Source organism: Apostichopus japonicus, chromosome 17 (genome assembly GCF_037975245.1).
Source record: "Apostichopus japonicus isolate 1M-3 chromosome 17, ASM3797524v1, whole genome shotgun sequence".
NCBI lineage: Eukaryota > Metazoa > Echinodermata > Holothuroidea > Aspidochirotida > Stichopodidae > Apostichopus > Apostichopus japonicus.
The window spans coordinates 5,060,615-5,082,969 of record NC_092577.1 but is presented as its reverse complement, the minus strand read 5'-3'; the positions used below and the strand labels follow the sequence as shown (position 1 = coordinate 5,082,969).

At 37.7% G+C, this 22,355-nt stretch overlaps 1 protein-coding gene across 8 annotated transcripts in view; it reads right to left on the bottom strand.

Annotated features, from left to right (window-relative positions):
• LOC139954655 (kinesin-like protein KIF13A) overlaps positions 1–22,355 on the bottom strand; it is a 79,214-nt gene that overhangs the window by 34,250 nt on the left and 22,609 nt on the right. For 6 of the 8 annotated variants that reach the window (XM_071954552.1, XM_071954551.1, XM_071954556.1 and 3 more), the window contains exons 7-18: positions 21,576–21,660; positions 21,054–21,188; positions 10,721–10,833; positions 9,771–9,882; positions 8,885–9,037; positions 7,940–7,999; positions 7,494–7,604; positions 5,297–5,431; positions 4,314–4,453; positions 2,646–2,761; positions 2,037–2,150; positions 250–472 (exon numbers count right to left, since the gene is read on the bottom strand). In XM_071954552.1, the coding sequence (XP_071810653.1) occupies positions 250–472; positions 2,037–2,150; positions 2,646–2,761; positions 4,314–4,453; positions 5,297–5,431; positions 7,494–7,604; positions 7,940–7,999; positions 8,885–9,037; positions 9,771–9,882; positions 10,721–10,833; positions 21,054–21,188; positions 21,576–21,660 (1,497 nt within the window). Of the gene's footprint in view, positions 1–249; positions 473–2,036; positions 2,151–2,645; positions 2,762–4,313; positions 4,454–5,296; positions 5,432–7,493; positions 7,605–7,939; positions 8,000–8,884; positions 9,038–9,770; positions 9,883–10,720; positions 10,834–20,691; positions 20,738–20,961; positions 21,003–21,053; positions 21,189–21,575; positions 21,661–22,355 lie in introns of those variants that run through there. The other 2 variants (XM_071954558.1, XM_071954557.1) reach the window with 2 other exon arrangements.

The following is a 22,355-nucleotide window of genomic DNA, read 5'->3' as shown; positions in this document are numbered from 1 at the left end:
ACCAAGGGTGCAGACAACACATGTTGTTCCCTGACAACCTGTGGATATTCTTCATGAAAGTTTGTCAATAAGACATGCGTAATGTCTCCGCAGTCTGTGAAGACATGAGCATGCATTTCAAAAGACAACCAGCATGTCTGTGTGGGTTAATCAAATTCCTTGCGAGACTGAAACTCGCAGTCATCACAATTGCTAGTTTTTCGGGGGGGGTTATGTGGGGGGGAGGGTTTTTTTTTTTCTTCTGCTCACCTTTCGTTGGCCCACTTATTGTAGCTTTCTTCTCTGAAGGATTCGCTGCTCTCTACTTTATCACTATACGAGGACATGTTACTGAATAACTGTTGCTGGGGTAAGATCTGTTTCCGTAAACTGGCGAGTTCTTGTTCGAACTGCTCTCTCTGTTGTGCAAGGGCGCCCTCTTTATCCTTCTGGTGCTGCGATTCCAAGTGCTGCATGGCAGCAGCGACAGGATCTGTTTAAAATATCGAAAGAGGATTATTTTCTTGTTTTTTTTTTTTATTCGGTATGTCGTGTGGGAAAAATATTAAGAATTTGTAAAAAGTTAGTCTAAACATGGCTAGAGGTGTTCTTTATAAAAGTGGCAAGGTGACAATGGTCCATTGTCACCTTGACCATTGTTATATTTGACAATGGTCCATTGTCAAATATAACAATGGTCCATTTCTTGTCAAATTTTTACTTTAAAGTAGGCTATTAAATAGGCTGAAAGTAATACTAGGTCTTGCTGGAAGGTTGATGTATATATGTGTGTGAAAGGTCAAAATAAAACACTGAATTCTGTAATGATGCAGGTAATTATTTGTTGCTGTTTCATAAGCATCTTAATAGATCATTTATCAAAATGAAAACCGTCAAATTCCATCATATTTTTGCGATGCGATATTAGATTAATTATTCCTTGATACCTGACACTCATGACTAAATACTAAGAATTGCGATTAACGTAACACAACATATTAAATGACAGACATCATAGAGTGGAACTGTATTTAAAAATGGGCTTAATGTGTTTGTTCGAGAACAGTCAAATTACTTAATGCAGTTTTGATTGTTTGCATATAATCCATAAAATTGTTTGTATAAAGTCAATGTTTGGAGAACGCAACGATCAAGGCATGGTACCGTAACCGATGTCACACTGCTCTGTCATTATTGTTAACACTAAAAACACATTTATGAATGAAAACCCCTTTTGTGAGTTGATTCTGATTCCTTTGTCCACAGCAGCAGTTGACACTGAATTCTGTGAAGATGCAGCTCATTTCTTACATGTGTTTTAATATTAACATCCTAATTCATCACTTTTAAATATTGTAATATTTAAATTCCACAATTCACTGGTTTTTCTAGCTAATAACTGGAGATGGCAATTTGACCAGGTAACTTAAGTGTCCAGTGACAAAAAATATTGCACACCGAACATTTTCACCTACATCTAAAGGAAAAGGAGGATATAGATATATATATATATATATCTATATATATATATATATATATATATATATCTATATATATATATATATATATATATATATATATATCTATATATATATATATATATATATATATATATATATATATATATATATATATATATATATATATATATATATATATATATGAGGATTGCCTTTTATCCTTCCAAGCAAAAGTCATCCTTGCATAATTTGAAAACAAATCTGCAATGACTGTGCATGAGTGTGCATAAAGAATAAGCTATTTTAATTCAGAGTAAGATTAATTACAGAGGCTACGATATATTACCAATTTCCACCCTCCTTACTTACCTCCCCTCACCCGTTCCCACACCCCATCCCGGGTCCAGGCACGCCAACCCAGAATCTCTCCCCTCACACAATAAATTATTTCTGTACCATTCATCGTGTGAAGTTATACATAAGGCTCCTGCTTTCATCTTCCCTCTACACCCTCACTCTTCCCCAACCCAACTATACCCCACACCCCTACCCCACACCACTTCCCATTTCCTCCGACAGTGAACCATCTTTCCTCACCGTTCATCATCTCCTGCATGGCTACTTCGTTCTGAGCGTAGTCAAAGTCATAGCTCTTGACCATGGTTTCAGGAGTCTGTGGTTCAACGTCCAGAGTGGGGCTCTCGCTACAACCTGAGAACGTCAAAATGTGAAGAGTAGTTACTCACAGGGTGCTCGGAGAGAAAAACCTGCCAACTTTAAAACATGTCTAAAATAGGTGAATAAATTACACTACCGTTAACTCACCCCATATATCTGTCTGTCCTTCCCATACAAACCAATCTCCAAATTGTGCTGACTTAAGCTTTTCCCCTCTTTGTGTAAACTTTCTGTGCGTCTTAGAGGAAGTACGAATACGAAAGTAAAAATTTCGATTATCATTTCCTTACTAAGTCATGAAGAGACCACTTAATTAGTTACTTAGGTTCGCTAAAATTCCAACAAACAACACAATAACGAGAATTTCTGACCAAGACATTTCCCGGAAGACAACATTTACGTTGAATTCCCACATTTTGTATTGAATTGTATTGAAAGTGGGTTGAATTCCCACAAGATGTATTAAATTTGAATTCCCACAAGATGTATTAAATTTGTTAGTGAGTGCATGATGATTGGGAAGCTTACCGACACCAGGTGGTCTGGGACAATTTATCCTAAAGAAATGGTAATTTCCTAACAAGATTCTGTCTCCGTGTCTGAGTGCCGTCTTGCCCTGTATATGGGAACCGTTCACACATATCCTGAGACAAAGAACATAAAAGGAAGACATTAATATTACGTCCAAAATGGGGTTCCACTCTGTCTGAAGTTCGCATCCATGGTATGCAAAAATTAAATCAGAATACATGTTGCTAGGTCATTCTCAACGCCTAAGCTGAAAGCAAGCTAACATCTACACTGAGCGCCTCGTTGTACTTAATTAATTGCTAATTTAGATCAATCTGGACATATTGTTTTCACTTCAACTTATTTTTCTGACCAGCAAGATACCATTGCAGTGTCTGTAAGGGCATTATTTCATGTAACCATCAAAGGGCATTATTTCATGTAACCACCAAAGGGCATGATTTCATGTAACCACCAAAGGGCATTACTTCATGTAACCACCAAAGGGCATTATTTCATGTAACCACCAAAGAGCATTATTTCATGTAACCACCAAAGGGCATGATTTCATGTAACCACCAAAGGGCATTATTTCATGTAACCACCAAAGGGCATTATTTCATGTAACCACCAAAGGGCATTATTTCATGTAACCACCAAAGGGCATTATTTCATGTAACCACCAAAGAGCATTATTTCATGTAACCACCCAACAAGGATTTGCATGCATCCATGCTGAGTTCCTTCTCTATGCAATAAGCTGAAAAAATCCCTCTTTTCCACCCTTCTTAAAATCCTTCTTAGGTGAACATTCTTAAGTTTGAGCTATAAATGTTTGCCCCGACCAAAGTTGACTAACGTGAAACATTTTGTGGACTTTCTTGGCTTTCAAAATACTATGTATATCTCTCTGTACGTTATAGCAACATTTAGTGATAATATCCCGAAGGGGAACTCGGCGTTGACGGATCAGAAAATCAAAATAAAATCATGCGGACGTTCTTTCACTTTCAATAACCCGAACCTTGTTGCCTTTTCAATGCGTATTTCCGCCCAGATCCGGCATTTTGTTTACTTCGGGTAGTATTACACAAACAGTGAGAGCATCAGTTTCATTTTCAAAATCGATTTTCTTCTGTCCCTTTTAACTTTTAGCAACAGATAGATGTATATATGTATGTATGTATGTATATATATATATATATATATATATATATATATATATATATATATATTTATATATATGTTCAAACAACAGCTCCTTTGAGTTAAAACACACATTTTCCATCTACAATCTGCAATCTTTAGAGCTCCAATCTATGTTGATTTTGGCAATAATCCCATCTATATTATACACCTCCTAACATTAAGGAAAGATTAGGTAACTGACAACATCAACTGCTAATTTATTTTTTATTTTTATCAAAAGCTCTCCAGGTAGTAGCACATTGGAACTTGAGAGTCCACACCAAAGGTAACTTGTTGGTCAGCGCTTTCAGTTTAAAGTTAATCACATGACTTGGTGAGAACTAGAAAAAGGTTTTCTACACAGACCCAACCAAACTGCAGGCGTAGCCTTTCATGTACATAACCTAGCAAAAGTTTGATTTGGGGTGTGGGGAGTAGGGGAACATGGGCGGTTGGGAAGGGGTGTAAAGGAATGAATAGGAGGGGTCACATGGTTACCTTGCAGTCTCCATTGGGGCGATGCATACATCGAACTCATTCAGGACGGAGATGGTGCAGTGGAGGGGCATGATGCCCAGACCGGTCAGCTGAATATCTGGAGGTGGGTCCATGTCAGGACGACCAATCACTGTGTGATCCTGTTAATCGTGACATGAATATTCATTTGGTCTATTATCATAATGAAATCAACTTGGTTACAAAACCTATGGTTCTCTACAAATTCTTAAAAAAAAAATTTCCTCAAATTAAAAAACCCTGCAAATCCATACTCTTGCAATACAAATTATCCATAAAAGTGTACTCTCCCCTGACCCATGTGTATATCTTTACCCTTGTATACACACTTATCCATGTTGGCACCCTTACCTCATGTTGGCACCCTTACCCATTTATGTAACCTTACCCATTTATGCACCCTTACCTCATGTGTGTGATTCCTTACCCATTTGTGTTCCTCTTCCTTTGTGTTAAAAGTTACACTAGCAAACACGTCAACACAAATTGAGATAGATTGACTAATAGATCTATCTATGGGTCTATCAATCGATCTATCTATCTATTGCTCGATAGATCAACTCGATAGATAGATTAGCTTAGTGAAAATTTCAACGTTGAAATGTTTATTTTAATAATTTGTACATTTCTTCTAGTGCAGGAAGGTCATTGGTCATTGGAGAAACACCAGAAGTGACGTTTGCTAAAGTTTACAGCTCCACTGCAAGTACAATTACTACCATCAGTAGGAGGTGCAAGTGACAACCACCCCATAGTTAACTATCAAATATATATGTAACTGGACAATGGATACATCGACTAGCAAATTATATACAAACTTGAAAAGTGCAAAGGAATCGTTCGGCTAGGACTGACAGTATCTGAACCTGTTAACTTTCTGTTAAAAGCCCTCTGCTCTAATCGGCTGCTCATATATTAATTAATATTCATTTTAATCAATTTCCATAATTAAAACAAATTCATACCTTGAGGTAATACACCAGGAGCTCGTTTAACGATGGATCTGAATTAAGATTCACAAGAAAGACTCTGTCTCTCTCGACCTTGATTCCTGACGTCTGGACTGAGATCCCCATCTTCTCCAGGGCACTCTGCCTCTCCTGATGAATATGCAATAGATGTAAATTGTTAAAGAGAAGCAGACAGTTGTGGTGTGTTAATATGCAACACAATTCCATTTTCAGATGGAAGAGACACTTACATGAATATGCATAAATAGTTTATTCACCCCCATCTCCCTCCCCCCACCCCCTCTCCCCCTGTTGGGACAAATCTTTTTACAAACTTAACTGTCATGACCTGCTTCAAAGCACTCATACTGACAGTATCAGCAGTACGGATATTCATGTTTCTATCAGAGGACAGTAAAGAGTGGAATTAACATTCGAATCAGATAAAGATTAAGAACTGTTCATACTGTCAGTCTGAGTGCTTTGAAGCATGACATGGGAGGACAGTATAGAGTGGTATTAGCATTAGAATCAGATCAAGGTTAGAAACTGTTTGTACGGTCAGTACGGGTGCTTTGAAGCATGACATGGGTGAACAGTATACAGTGGTATTAGCATTGGAAAATTGTCACAACTGGCTGAAATGGACACCTAATGATACACACCATTGCCAAGTAATATACACTGGATATGTTATATTGTTTGTGAAGGATTTAAGTGTAAGACCTCTGTTGCTTTCTAAAGGATTGATTCTCACAATTAAGCCTTAGATCTGTGGTACACAGGTGAAATAGAAAAGGCTTCAATGACTATGCATATATATATATGTATGTATATACATATACATAAATATATAAGTGAAATTGTAGTGAGTTGGAAAATCCAGAACAGTCAAAATACTTCCAGCCTCCACCGGGATTTGAACCCGGGGCCTCCCGCTTTATATGTGGACACCCTAACCACTAGGCTATGGACGCTGATTGTACGTCCAGAGATTCGAAACCGGTAAGGAAGGTCGTAATTCCACTGTAGGCGTTTGTCACCTGTATCGAATAATACTAGTTCTGTTTTGGTGACATATTTGCCGTACTCTAGAGATCAAACATGATGCTAACCAACTCGAAATCATTCGTGATTCCTGAAGCCGGATCTCGAAAGAGATACTTTGAACAGACATATATATATATAGAGTCAATTCACCCAATTATCTTCTCTTGCAAATATCTATATATGGAATTTTCTTATGTGTGAAGGAAATGTATTCCTATATGCATGGATACATGCATTTCCCTTCACATAAACAATGACTGAACATTTTCCTGACTCGAGTTTAGTTGAGTCATCGACAACACGTCAGTCACGGTACACTATATCCATACGGAAATACTTCACAAAATTGTACAGTCATATCTCTGGAGTTGTGTTTGCACGTAGCATTTGCAATCATCACCTAACATGTACTGTACATATGACAATTTTTAACATGATTTCCCTCCCCACCCCCTCTCCCACATCCCCCCCCTCCTCCCACTCGACATAGATTGAGATTGTTTTGAAGCACAAAATCTTAAAGGATTGGTTCAGGTGTTTGACATGTCTATTTTGTATGAAAGAGCACAAAAAGACAAAAAGAACAGTGAAGAAACTACCATGATAGCATGCTCTGTTAAGGAGATATGACACTTTGAAGATATCAAAATTCCTTTGAAAACGACTGGTGTAGAAAGACTAACTGTGAGGGTGTGATGTCACATCCTCACTTCCTTAACATTTGTGAATATATTTCTTTAAAAATTATTTACATTTTTTAACACATTTGAAAATAATATAATCAAAAATTCTTCAGATGTTTAATCTCAAATACTTCCTTTGACAAATATGAGATCTCCTGACATATCTTTTGGTTTAAAGTCATAAAATCTCACAAAATAAAAAAGAAAAAAACACAGACTTTTCAGGAATGGGAGGATGTGCCATCACAGCTAGTCAGATTTCAGCAGTTTCTACACAATATGATAAAACTTTACACTTGAATATCTCTTTAACCGAAAAAGATATTTGAACAGTTTTTTCACCATTGTGTTTCTTTTATTGTCCTCTTTAAACATAAGAATATATGACAACTGAACCAATTCATTAAATAGTTCTGCTCCCTTTTATGCCTTCTGCCTAATACAATGGGATTCATAAATACATTTTTCCGACGACTTACTTTGTGAATCTGCTCTGTGTTCTGTAGTTTATCTTCCCAGCTTAGCGTCATTTCTTGAATCAACTTTTCAGACTCGGCTAAGCGTTCCTTCAGGTTATCTGCCTTCATACTCTACAAAGTGATAAAGAAAAAGGGAAAAAGTAATATTCAAAATACAAACGACAAACTTGTGAATATTTCACTTCCATCCAGTCTAGCAATTTGATATATTTGGCTTCATTCTGCGCAACGAGAAACAAGCATTACGGATATTACTTATATACCCTGCATATTCCTGCATATTAGAATATTAAAATAAGTTAATAATATTTGCCTTAATATTCTACAAAGAACGTGAACGTCAATTTCGTGAACATTTCGAGAAATTGAAATATATACATTACTTTCCACAACGTATTTTGGTATGAATAATTATTGATATTTTTTAAAATGAATGTTCATCTCACCTCAGCTTCAATGAGTTGGTTGCGAAGCACAGTCACTTCCTCTCGTAAATCAAAAATGATCTGGAACAAAAAATAGGAAGAACTTGGTGGTTAAGGGACTTGGCATACAGGAGGCATGGGGGGGGGGTAAGAACATAGAGGAACATGGGGTGGAAAAGGGGTGAGGGAAGTGGTCAGGAGGATAATAGAAAGAGGAAATGGGAGATAAGGTCAGGCAGAATGCTGTAATGGGGGGGACACTGATGGAATTTGCATGAGGGAATGGAACAAAGGGGAATAAAGAATGGTGGAAGGGGGCAAGTTTGAGTACTAGGGGCTGAGGGGTAGGAATGAAGGAAAGGAAGGGAAGGGAGAAAAGTGAACGGAGGAGGGAGAAGGGGATTGAGGGAAGGGAAGTCGAGGAAAGGATTCAGAGATTTGATGGAATGTTAGCTATGAGGGAGGGGAGAATGAGTGGTTGGCAAAAACTGAAAGGGGAATGGGGATAGGGAATGTGGAATGGATAATAATTCTGGGGGGGGGGGTGGTGGGATGAGGGATGAAAGGTCCAGGGACAAGCAGAGGGAGGGACAGGTGAAAGGGGAACAAGGACAGGGGTTAAGGAAAGGGTGGTTGATGGATGGAGGGATATGAAGGAAGAGAAACTAGGGAAATAAGGGATGAGAAAACTAGGAATTGATAAAGGGAAAGAACGAGTCAAGAATATGGATTCCGGGACCGAGTGAACCAAGAGAACTACGGCACTGGGGACCGAGTGAACCAAGAGAGCTACGGTACTAGGGACCGAGTATGAAGGGAACAGGAGAAGTGATCATGAAGAGATAGGGAACCCACAAAATGAGAAAAACTTCAAAACGACAAGGTCTGCGCAAAATTAATGATAAAAGTACATGTGATGAAGGTAACTGTAGGACCAAGCGATTAAGAGAAGAGGAACCCACTTACCCTTGCATTTGGATCCTCATTTACAACAGCGTGGTTTACTATCCTCTTTGCCCTGTCGGCGTATCGTAGAGTCGATAACGTCTCCTCGTAGTTGTCCATCGCTGGACTGATGGTGGCGACCATCACCGTTTTACTGTTCCCTCCTAAGCTATCCTATTTAAAACAAAAGAATAGACCCCACAATTAAAATGAGAAAAAAGAGTACCCTTTGAAAAGATTGCAATTTCAACAAATATTGGAGACAGTAAGTCCCTGAGTTGTCAAATCCTCTACTATTTTTTTCATTCTTGTAGAGCAGGTGTCCTTAAGAGGCAAACCTCTCAGGCCAAAATCTGGCTCATGAAAGATTTCAGTGCTTTCCATGCGAAAAAAAAGATATTGCCTACCGCCTTACACGAATAGGGTAAGTGGAGTGTTATTAAAGCCCTAGGCTATACCATCTCCACGGCCTAGTCCTGCACATTGCTAAATATCAGGGAATAATTCATCCACCATCGCATGTTAAAATGCATATTACAAGAATGGTCAAGTCATAATACACAAGTGTAAAGATTTCTAGCAGTTTTCTACACAGGAACTATGGTATTCAATGAGCCTTTTGAAGATGCTACAGAAAATTTTGAAGACCAAATTTTTCCCTGTATAATATATATAATATATAGATATATTGAGGTTATGGTTCTTTTCCACCTTTCGCTCCACCCAATATTTCTCTTTGAATAAAATTAAGAAATTAATTGAGAGAAGCACTATCTAACATGGGCCAAAGCAATCCAAATGTTTAAGACACTGGGAATTATATGTATGATTAAGTACAGCAAAGACAAAACATTTTCCAGATATGAAGAAAGTGAGGATAAAATGATGTAACCTTCTTGATAATTACCTTAAGTAACCAAGTTAAGACCGAGTCTCGGTAAGGCACAAAGTTGTTTTTCTTCTTGCCTGCGGCTTGATCAGCTAGGGCCGATATCACGAGTCCTAACGTCGTTAGAGATCTGTCAGAAATACAATTTATTAGTGACACCTACATCGGAGGCCCAGCATTTTGCAATTTATCTCACAGTAATTCAGGGGACATTCTGGGTCAATACACATGAGAGATATACAGTCCAAAAATGAGATGTTCTCACAGGGTAAAGAAAATTAGTAGTAAATTTTAACATTCATTAAAACGGTACAAATACACACAAAAGACCATTTCAAACTATTAAGGTAATTAGTCATTCTGAGGACATTCTGGGTCAATACACATGAGAGATCTACAGGCCAAAAATGAGATGTCCTCACAGGGTAAAAAAAATTAGTAGTATATCTTAACATACATAGAAATGGTACAAAAACACACAAATGCCATTTCAAACTATTAAGGTAATTAGTCATTCTGAGGACATTCTGGGTTAATACACATGAGAGATCTACAGGCCAAAAATGAGATGTCCTCACAGGGTAAAACAAATTAGTAGTAAAATTAACATATTGAAATGGTACAAATACACACAAATGCCATCATCAGGATGTACATGATGAAAAAATGAGGTAAAAAAAATCGATATTTTTTTTTCTATCTGGACTGACGTACTGCTGAATGTTACCAGCCCATGCCCACGTAAGCTTTGAGGGATTAACATTATTGTAACATTCCCAGCCGACTGACTCACAGGCCAAACGGACTCCTTTTCCTAAATAAATCTAGTATCGCTTAGTTATTTTTTTTTTTTTTTGTATGTGCCGTGAGTCTATTTTGAGCCCTGATTTGAATAAATGACCATGGACCTCTTACTTGTTGATGTTGCTGCCCTCTCTTATTTGAATAAATGACCATGGACCACTTACTTGTTGATGTTGCTGCCCTCTCTCAGTCGATCACCGGTAGAGCCAGTCTTCTGGACTCTCTCACTTCCTGCTAAATCTACCAAACTGATCTTGCTGACCTTCTCCCCTGTAACCTAGAAGGACAAAATTAAAAGACCAGAAAGATCTGTAAAACAACTGACATTTAACCATAAATTTACAGAAGTTTTGGTCTGACAAAAAAAAAAAAATAGCAGGTCAATTTATGTACATCAGAGCTCTCTTCCCTAATTATTCAAAAACTTTTCATGACCTTGCTTTTTTTTTTCTTCTCCTACTTTTCCTACGTTTCTATCCAAACCCTGAGAGATAATAACTTATAAACAGACACTTCTTCCAATATATTTCAACACTGCAACATTAATGTTGTAAGTGCTGCACTGATACATTGAAATATCAGTGTACAAACTTGCAGTGACATTTTAACACTGTGGAATAGTATTGTAATTGTTGCATTAATACAGTAGATCATATCAATGTACAGTGCAACCTCAAACAGTAACATCTTAAACACTGGAATACAATGTTGTAAGTGTTGCACTGATGTACTGTAAAGTACATACCAATGTACAACCTAATACTAACACATCTCAACACTATCGAATCATAAAGTATATTATATTGATACACAGTGCAACCTCATACAGTAACATCTTGAACACTGTAATACAATGTTGTAAGTGTTGCACTGATGTACTGTAATGTACATACCAATGTACAACCTAATACTAACACATCTCAACACTATCGAATCATAAAGTATATTATATCGATACACAGTGCAACCTCATAGAGTTACATCTTGAACACTGTACTACAATGTTGTAAGTGTTTCATGTATGTAATGTACATACCAATGTACAACCTAATACTAACACATCTCAACACTATCGAATCATAAAGTATATTATATCGATACACAGTGCAACCTCATAGAGTTACATCTTGAACACTGTACTACAATGTCGTAAGTGTTTCATGTATGTAATGTACATACCAATGTACAACCTAATACTAATGCATCTCAACACTATCGAATAGGGTTAAGATGGAGTACATAATATTGATACACAGTACAACCTCGTACAGTAACATCTTGAACACTGTAATACAATGTTGTAAGTGTTTCGTGTATCTATTGTACAACCCAATGTACAACATTATACGCACACATATATCAACACTATCGAATAGTGTTGAGATGGAGAATGTTATATTGATACACAGTACAACCTCATACTGTATGTCAGTAATTCTTGAACACTGTAATGCAATGTTGTAAGTGTTTCATGTATGTAATGTACTATACCAATGTTCAATATTATACTCACACATCTCAACACTATCGAATAGTGTTGAGATGGAGTACATAATATTGATACACAGTACAACCTTACAGTACTTAACACCTTTAATAACATTGTAGTATACATTATCAAAAATGTTGGATGGATGTAAATATCAAATGTACAACCTTAATGTAACACAACTCAACACTGATTTACATGTAAACATTCTGTACTGCTGTACACTGCCATAGTCAAACAAAATTATAACACTTAAAAGGACAAGTGAACTTTATATTTGGCTCAAAATTAAAAGTAAATGTCAGCATGGCACGGTAAATATTTAATAATATCATGAATATTCACTGTTTTAACAAATTTATGTAAATAACATGAATTATGCATATTCAACAGATACATCTTGTGGTCTCTGTACAATGGAATAATTATAAACAGTCACAAATCAAAGACACTCACAAACTGAAATTTTTGTGCTATTTATTGAATAAAATGTCAAATTTTGAGATCAAGCAACCCGGTCAGGAAGCCATGCAGCTATACAAACGTAACATCATCTTTCTTGCTGATGATAACATTCATTCATCTCAAAGCTTACATATATATGCAAATGAGGCTGTGTTCTTTGGGAAGGTTTTACAAAGTATACTGAGGTTCAGTATATGCAGGGATGTGCTCACACTGGGTGCCGATGGCAGGCGGCTGCGCCCGGCAGATCTGCATGCCGCCCGGCACAAACAGTATTTTAAACGTTCCTACCCGGCACTTTTTCTTCCGATTAGCTCAACAGATTTTACCGCCACCAAAATATGGGTGAATACTTGGCACAGAAGTTAGTGCCAGAAAATAGGAAAAAGTTACCAAACCATATGCCATCTAAGCATGTATACTTCATTTGCAAAAAAAATCCAAATGGGAGGAGACACCCCCCACCCCTGAGACCCCTCCCCCTGCACGTGGATCACACTACCGCACAAATCTGCCCCTGCACTCAAATATTCCTGACCACATCCCTGTATATGAGTCAAAGTCACAACCTAGTTACCCACAAAAAAATAAACCAACTCATTGTTGAATAGCTTATTTTGTAATAACACTATCCTTAATACCAAGCTGCAGTAACAATGGAACGGTGCCTTTGAAATTGTGAAATGGAAATATTTGCGATATTGCACTACCAGCATTTAGTGTTTGTTTGCATATATATAACCAAACTACTTCAATTTTACAAGAGGAGCTTGAACATTGCTCTGTGTATCCTACATACAACTTAAGCCTACAAAGTGAACTTTGGAAGCATAACCTTTGTGAACTTGACTTTGTCAAGGGCATTATAACCTATTGATAACTATGAAAAGTTCTGAGACAAAGTTGAAAATATTTGATAGACCCTATTTCAGCACCTACTGTTGGTAACCATGGTGTATATATAAATGAATTACTAAATTATGCATTCCCAGGTCTTGCATATTGTGTTAAACTTGAATGTATGTATGAATGTTTGTATATGTCCGAGGCAAATTATATTGGTCTCGGGTGTCTGAGACAACCAAATCTCTACTCTGAAGACCAACATCAGTTTCGATTGGAGGGTTAATTGTCCGGCATTGTAACTAAATCAGGGACGTTGCTAGACTCATGTTTTTAAAGGGCTCCGATGCTATTCTAAGAGAAAGGGGGAGGCATGACCTATTTTCTACAAAAAAAAATTCTGACATTTTTGGGGCAGGAGGGGGGGGGGGACCTGACAGATATCTGGGGAAGGAGTCTAAGTTCTCTGTTTGTACCTCTTCATCAGTCGGTTGATAGATTTTGATTTTCTAGACTGTCGTTCCGAGATCCTCCACAAATACATATATTTTTAAGTTGTAACCAAAGAATACTCTATATGGGGCAGACATATGCACCCATGATGCAGGGCAATGTTAGGCTGCTGTGTAGGCTTTATTTATTGTGAATGTAGTCAAACTCAGACCCATGGGGTTTTTTAATATCTATGTCCCCCCTTCACTCCACTCCACCACTTACTTACTGTGCTGTAAAGTATTGTCTTGCCCAATTCACCAATGAGCTTAATGTAAACCAAAATTTAGCGTTGAGCAACGACTCCCAACTCTGTTTGGCTAGATCTTTAAAACTGCAATCTTCCAGTTCTGAGAAATATTTCACCTTGTTACCATGGTGATTGTGCACATGGCAGAAACTTATGCCAAACCTATATTAACTTTTATTTATGTGTCATGATGCAAAGGGATGTGCAGCTATAAACCACAGGATACACACACCTGTGAGTTTTCTGTAGAGCTGCAACATGACAAAACAACATGCATGGAAAAAAAACCTCAAACATATCCACACAAGTGCAGGGGGGAAATACTGCTGTATCTCCATAGCGACCACGCATACAATGCACTGTGGGTATCGTCTCACAACAAATATTTCCTATAAATCATTTTCAGAATCATTTTTTATTTCAGATTTGTTTATAATTTGATAGATCTATGAATGGAGCTCATGTTTCAGGAATCCAAAGGTTTTTAAACTGTAACAGTAGTGAGGGAGGACTACAGTAGTTACAGTTTTACCAAATGTTATTTGTATTTTTATCTATTTTTGATTTGAGAATCAACACGCTCTTCAGTCACATGATTATTTTCAATCAATCAGCTCTGACTTCAACAGTCAAGTGCGAGGATTTGAAGATCAACTTCACCTTGGGTTTCAACGCCCGCTGGGTGGAAATGGTGTGACAAACCCAAGTTGAGGATTGATGTTAGTAGGAATTAAATATGATCAGGTTTATTCATTGGAGTAAATTGTGAAGTTAGTGGCATTTTCTTTTTGTATTTATACAAACTCCATATTGACAGATCTAGGTAAGAAACTGAGGATTCCAGATTTCCAGCTCTTTATGCTAATTATGTAAATTCAAATATGCAAATTTTCCGCCCCAATGTTTGTTTTTGGTTTTTTCAGGGATGGTTTCCTCAAACCAATGCAATCATAACTTTGTCAATTTCTACAGCAGGTTTGAATCAAGAATTATTTCAGTATAAAGAAAATTCATACATCTCAACTTCTATACAGTGCCGGCACATGCTGTTAGAAAGGTACTACAAAGCTAATTTGTTTTGAGCAGTAGTTAGATCAACCTGCCCAGTTCCTGATGGGAAACGAAAGTTGATTTTTAGCATTAATTTTGCTTGTGCAATTACCAATTTAGATCCCTTCCCAGCCGCAAAACGTGACACCCATACCACAAAGCCGTATGCCCACCTCCCATTTCTGAATAACCGGAACCACAAAGTCAATACAGCCCAGTGAAGTGTAGCATTCCCTACCATGTAATTTATATACCAACAATAAGCCTAAACCGCTAGAATGCACAGATAATACCAAAAGTCTGAATAACATTCTACGAGAATGTAAAGTTTCTGCACTTTCCTTGCTTTGTTATGTTTGCCTATTATTCAACAACAGCACCTCACTATATATATGGGTTACTATACATTATATAAACTCTACAGTTCTATGCTTGATCAAGTCTACTATAAAATTTATAAACTTTAAAGGCTCGCCCCAAACCACATGCCACGCTCTGAAATATTTAACTTTCCGTTGCTTGCAAGTGAAGTTTTCTTCTTGTCGCTACAAAATGCAGACAGTAGTGAAACGTGATACCTTTTTAATCATTTATCTGGACCTGAGATCAGGGAGTTCCATAACAACTCCCTGCTGAGATGTCCATCACTGCTATGTACACTGTGTTGTGGGTATTGACCATAGCTGTATGTACTGACTGTACACTAGTGTCTAATTACCGACGGTAGCAAGCTGTGTGTGTATTTTCTGGGATCGATGGTGGTGTCTAACACTTCTGTTACACCTCAAACTAAACTAGGTCAGATTACCGGCATGAGACGTTTCTTTGAGCGCGAGCGAGTCGTCCCACCCTTTAACACCATATACCATTTGGCCTACATTAAAAGTATAGCTTCCATTCCACCTTCATAAGTTCTGGTTCCTGTTCCTTGTATCTTAAATACAAGTTTTAAACTAAACAGTTCCACTGAGCTTTGATTCTTTCTTTCATTTTTGATTCCTACAGTATCCACTTTACCAGCCGAAATTTTTAACCCTTTAACAATTTATGACAGGAAAGGTAATAATGTAAGGAACATAATTTTGCAAGTGGAATGTAGCCAAAGGCAAGTGGTACTAGAAACTTTTGAAGGAAATATCAAATAATGCATGAGAGGTTTTTGGTAGTTATGGATTCTTGGATTTTAAGCAAATAACATGTTTTTTTGGGAGATGACTGCCCTGTAAGATTGACTTGGGCAACATTCCAATTCATAACAATGGAAATATTGACAATCAATAATTCATGTCATGTTTTGTAAACATGGGATTTACCTTCCTTACAGTGTAACACTGTCAAAGATATTCATCATATAGCTGAGAGGTTACCAGGTCACTCCACAGATGGTTGATCAAGCGTATGTCAGTAAGTGTTAGGGAGATAAGTGTAGGAAAAAGTTTTAATGTCTTGTCAAGTCTGTCTGAGACCTCCCAACCACAGCTTTGAAGGTCGTCTGGAGGACGACTAGTCGTTTAATTCATATTCAGATTCCACCGTAACTAAAAACCTCCAAATACAGTAGGATGAAATGATAACTTGTTATCATCCTACTTGGAGATACGGAAATAGAATAGATAAAGAGGTAGGCCTAGGTGAGTACTGGCCCAAAGCTTACGTTTTCTTCACTAAACCTTCACATCACTCCTACAGTATACATATTTACTGTTCTTTTCACCGAACCTACACATCTCTCCTACAGTGTACATCTATTGCTGTTCTATTCAACAAACATACATATCCCTCCTACTGTGTACATACTGCTGTTCTATTCACCAAACCTACACATCTCTCCTACGGTGTAAATCTATAGCTGTTCTACAGTATACATATTTGCTGTTCTATTCACCAAACATACAAATCTCTCCTACAGTGTACATACATCTGTTCTACAGTGTTCATATTGCTGTTCTATTCAACAAACCTACACATCACTCCTACAGTCTACAGATATTCAACATTCTTTGATATTTTGGTACATTTCCTCTAGTGTTTACACGGGTCCAAAAATCGGGAACCGGGTACCCGAGGGCCATTACCCGTCGGGTATCCGGGTACCCGGAATTTTTTTGTTTATCCTCGTGTATCACGATTTTCAAGAAATTACATATTGGATGCTGTAATAAATGCATTATATTCTCTACTGACAATGTTTTCATGTTCAAATACGTAGGTGTAAGATAAGGTATTAAACCTCCCTCAATAATTTGCTTCTGTTTCTTTCATTAACTTGTTAATAAATTAATTATTTAATTATAATTAGCATTACTACTAACATCGCACTGCCGCCGCTGCTTATGCTAGCTCGTGCACGTCTATTGGATCAAACCATATAAATATCCAATTTAGCTCTTAAACAGTTTTTGATACTACTACTACTATCTATTATGCAGGTCCAGGGTTCGCATTAGCCGCGAGATTGCGCGATTCGCGCAATTTGATCGCATTTGGAATAAACGATTAGTGAAAAGCCACTTGCGATTACTATTTTTTAGTTATCCCGTCTATAATCCATAAACATCGCGTAAAATTCCTTGTCAGCCTTTCCTTCTTTGAAATAAACGAATGAATAAATAATAATTTCTTCCACATGGTAGCCTAACACCACACTAAGTCAATGAGAAATCTAGCTAAGCCTAACCATCTGTTTATTTGCTGGAGTTGTGACGCAGTTATAAGACATCCATGGAATACTTTCGTTATTGCTGTTACGTTCGACCACATGGTTGCCTAACACCACACTAAGTCAATGGGGGTAGTCTAGCCTAGCCATCTGTTTATTAGCTGAAATTGTGACGCAGTTATATCTATGGAAAGCTTTCGTTATTGCTGTTATCTTCGAACACATGGTAGCCTAACAACACACTAAGTCAATGGGAAATCAGCCTAACCATCGGTTTGCAATTTTTTTTTAAACAATCACACTTTGCGTATGATTCGGGTAATAAATTAGGAACCGGGTAGTATCGCGTCGAACGGGCTCCTTATTGCTGTTATCTTCGACCACATTGTAGCCTAACACCACACTAAGTCAATGGGAAATCTGCTTAACCGTCGGTTTGCCATTTTTTTTTTAAATCACACTTTGCTTAGGATTCGGGTAATAAATAAGGAACCGGGTAGTATCACGTCGGGCGGGTACCCGGGTACCCGGATAACCCGTGCAAACACTAATTTCCTCACACAACCAAATCTGCTGTTCGGTCAACCGAAATGTAAAACCTGGTTATTCTCCACATTAACATTTAAATAAACGCATTAAGGATGCCAGAAACCTTTAAACACTGATCGATAAACTTTGGCCTTGGTTCTGGTAAGACAACCATGTGACGTGAGGATCTGTATTTTGGCCGATATTAGCAAGGCCTACGTAGACAGTCTATACTGTACAATATATATGCCTCCTAATGCATTACCATAGCTGTGTTCCTACATAGTAAACACTAAACATTTTAAAATACCCTCAACTTTCATGGAGCAATAGTCATCATGTTTGCCCTCGTCATGCAGTCCTAATCAACAAAAATTAACAAACTAGTCTGACGAGTAGGGCAGATAATCTTTTCAATAATAGGCCTTATTCTGTAAATATCGGACTGCCTGGTTTTATGTGTCGCTGTACCTACAGCACGACATACATACGCACGTACAACTGTCAACAACCCTACCATCCACTATCAACTTGGTTTTAAATAGATTGCAAATTGCTCATAGCTTGTTAATGTCTACCATTGTATGCAAATGCACTGTTGTATGTACGTGAAAATAGGGGTTGCTGGCTTCAATTTCTACGGCACTTCCAACCCACACTAGCTGCCAAATCAGATGAACCAAATTGCCAAATACAAATCTGCTGTTATTTTTATGACAATTGATCGTGTACATGTGTAGGAATTCTGTGGGTTTGCCAGAGTTTTTTTTGGGGGGGGGTTGGGGGGGTGGGAGGGCAACTGGGGTCTCTTAGAACTCAGAACATTACCGAGTAATTTAACATGGTTAATGTATCCACATGTAGGCATAATGTGCAACCTTGAGTCAGACTGAGCAACATGGAATGGTGGGAAACAATATTCTTTGGAGGAATTTTAACAATGTTTCTGCTAGTACTAGTTTTTTTTTAAAATTGGCATGCCAAACACTAAAAACGATGCCAAATTGCACTTTGGTCAAATTATTCATATTCCTTCAGGCAGGGAAATATGTGAGAAATGCTTAATCTGTCAATTTTTGGCATTTAAAATGTCTAAATTGGCAACACTAGCAAAGATAGGAGCTTAAAATCGATTTTTCAAGGACAATGTTACGGATCGTTACAGGCATATTGAGTAAAACCACGAATAGAGAATTTCGACGCAAATCATCTCAGATTTGTAAGAAGTCGCTTCGCATTGAGATTGAGATGAGCTCATCACCAGTCGATTATTATCCCTACATGCGGGAAACACTTTACAAATTTCTGCGAGTCAGTTCACTTTCATTCGATAGAGAATTATTGACTTAGAGCCATGGTTTGTGCAAGTCAGTTCATCAATTTATCGATTCCAATAATAACGCGATTCGTGACTGGTACGCAATTAAGTCTGCCTCGTGTAGACTGTATCAACTACATGTTACAAACACGGTAATTTACATGCTTAGAACTTAAAACAACTTACTCCAAGAAAAAGGAGATACAGTGCATACTAACAATCAAGCATATATCGCTTGAAATCCGTAAGCCAAGGACTTAATCCAAATTCTTGTAGTTCTAAGTTAAGCTTTCGTTTCCTGAATGTTTTATGTAATTATGTCAAAGGTTTACCAGACAGCAAGAAACACAAATAAGTTAACATTTGTAGGCATTCTCCACTCTTCCATAGGTGATTTTCAACCGTGATATGCTCGAAAAACATTCATGCCACATGCATAAATTAACGACAGTATATAATTGTAACTTTGATAAAAGAAAAACTTTGCAAAGAAGGAATATATAAAGCTTTACAATTTAGACAGACAATTAAATCCTTGCGACCTTACCCCACTATCTCCTAATAGATAAGTCTTTGGGGGGCAAAGGTCATAAGAAAGAGGAACACATGTCATGAATTATGATTAATAGTAAAATAAAAACTAAAGAAAGATCAGGCTGTTAGCAAACTGCTTATCTACAGCAAAAAGCCTGTGTAGGTAAAATATGTAGAAGTTACTGGGACTGACGTTTCAATCCTAACAGGATCTTCTTCACTACTTCTTCTATACTACTTACATCGGCCACTATGTCTGTGATGGTCTGTGTCACGGTGATGTTGAAGGCTTCCCCTGCCCCTTCCCCTCCCTTCCCCTCCCCTCCCCTCTCCACACTACTTACATCGGCCTCTATATCTGTGATGGTCTGTATCACTGTCATGTTGAAGACTTTCCCCACCCAACCCCCAATCAAATCAAATATAATGGCACCAATAGCTGTTGACAACAACTTCAGGGTACTATGGAAGAATACAGTAATTAGGGATGTGGCCCATACTACTTACATCTGCCACTACATCTGTGATGGTCTGTGTCACTGTGATGTTGAAGACTTCCCCACCCCCTCCCCTCCCCACCCCATACTACTTACATCTGCCACTACATCTGTGATGGTCTGTGTCACTGTGATGTTGAAGACTCCCCCTCCCCTCCCTCCCTTCCCCTCCCAACCCCATACTACTTACATCTGCCACTATGTCTGTGATGGTCTGTGTCACTGTGATGTTGAAGACTTCCCCACCCCCTCCCCTCCCTCCCCACCCCATTCTACTTACATCAGCAACTACATCAGTGATGGTCTGTGTCACTGTGATGTTTAAGACTACCCCTCCCCCTCCTCCTCCCCTCCCCACCCCATGCTACTTACATCTGCTACTACATCTGTGATGGTCTGCGTCACTGTGATGTTGAAGACAGCGTGAGAGCGGCTGCTCTCTGAATTCATGTTCGTGGCTGCGACTGTTCGTGACTTGTTTCCTTCAGACATCAGGCCATCGATATTCTGAAACCCAAAAAAAAACAATTTCGTTTATTAACTCAAAATTAAAATCAAATTAGACTTCCAGTTATAGTATAATTATTGATCTTTTGATCTTTGCTTCCAATTAAAGTTTTATGCCATGTTGCTATTGTTTTTTCTTCTACTAATTTATTCCAGACTTGTGGTATTATTTGTAAGTTCTTTCCATTATAACTTTTCTACGCAGCATTATTATTATTATTTTTTTAATTTTACTGCTACGCAACCACTTCCATTACCAATGCATTAGCCATTTTTGCCACCTCCGGGCAGCCTTACACCAGATGAACGAAACTCTCGACATAAGATAAGAAACAACCAAAAAAATTCCAAATATCGGTCAAGGGAAAAGATGGTCTTGGAACGTACCTGGAAAGATGAGACAGCTAGCTTTGAGAGCCCGTCCACGTACGGCCCGTAGATTTTATGCTCTCGGACCTTGAGATTCTGTTTCCTGTTAAACGAGGGAAAGGCAATCAAATAATATATCTTAGAAATGTTTTTCATAAATCAAAATACATTTAAGGATAGCTCCAAAGTGTTTAATATTACAACTAGACATAGCAGGGCATAACTTGGTGTTCATATTTTGGGTAGCACTTTGGAGGATCTGAATTTTCTTCTCTTACAAAATGCTACTTTTCCCAGGTACAGGACCTGCTATACGGAATCATTTGAATGATGACATCAAAACTGCTAAATCTTAACACTCTCATGTCATTTATGCTGAATGATGTATTACAAATATATTAATATATTATATACGAATATTATATACGAATATAATATACGAATATATTAATTTTGTTGACCAGTATCACCCTTTTTTTTCTCCATTTTTCTCTCTGTGGGTTTTTTTTTTTCTTTCTTTTTAGCTCTCTCTTTCTAATTATTTGTAACAGGGGACCTGCTCATAACAGCCATGCTTCCTCAGTTCTCCTACACCTCTTGATACAACTATTGTACCATTCAATAATCATAATTAATAATAATGAACATTGATAATGCGCCGGTTTCCTTCAAAAAAGACGCTCATTGTGCAGTGACACAAACAGTGCGACAGCAAACAAAAACCAGTAAACATAGTACAAGACAAAAATGCAAGCAAATATGGGCAACAATGAACAATTTAATTAAAGAGTTTTCATC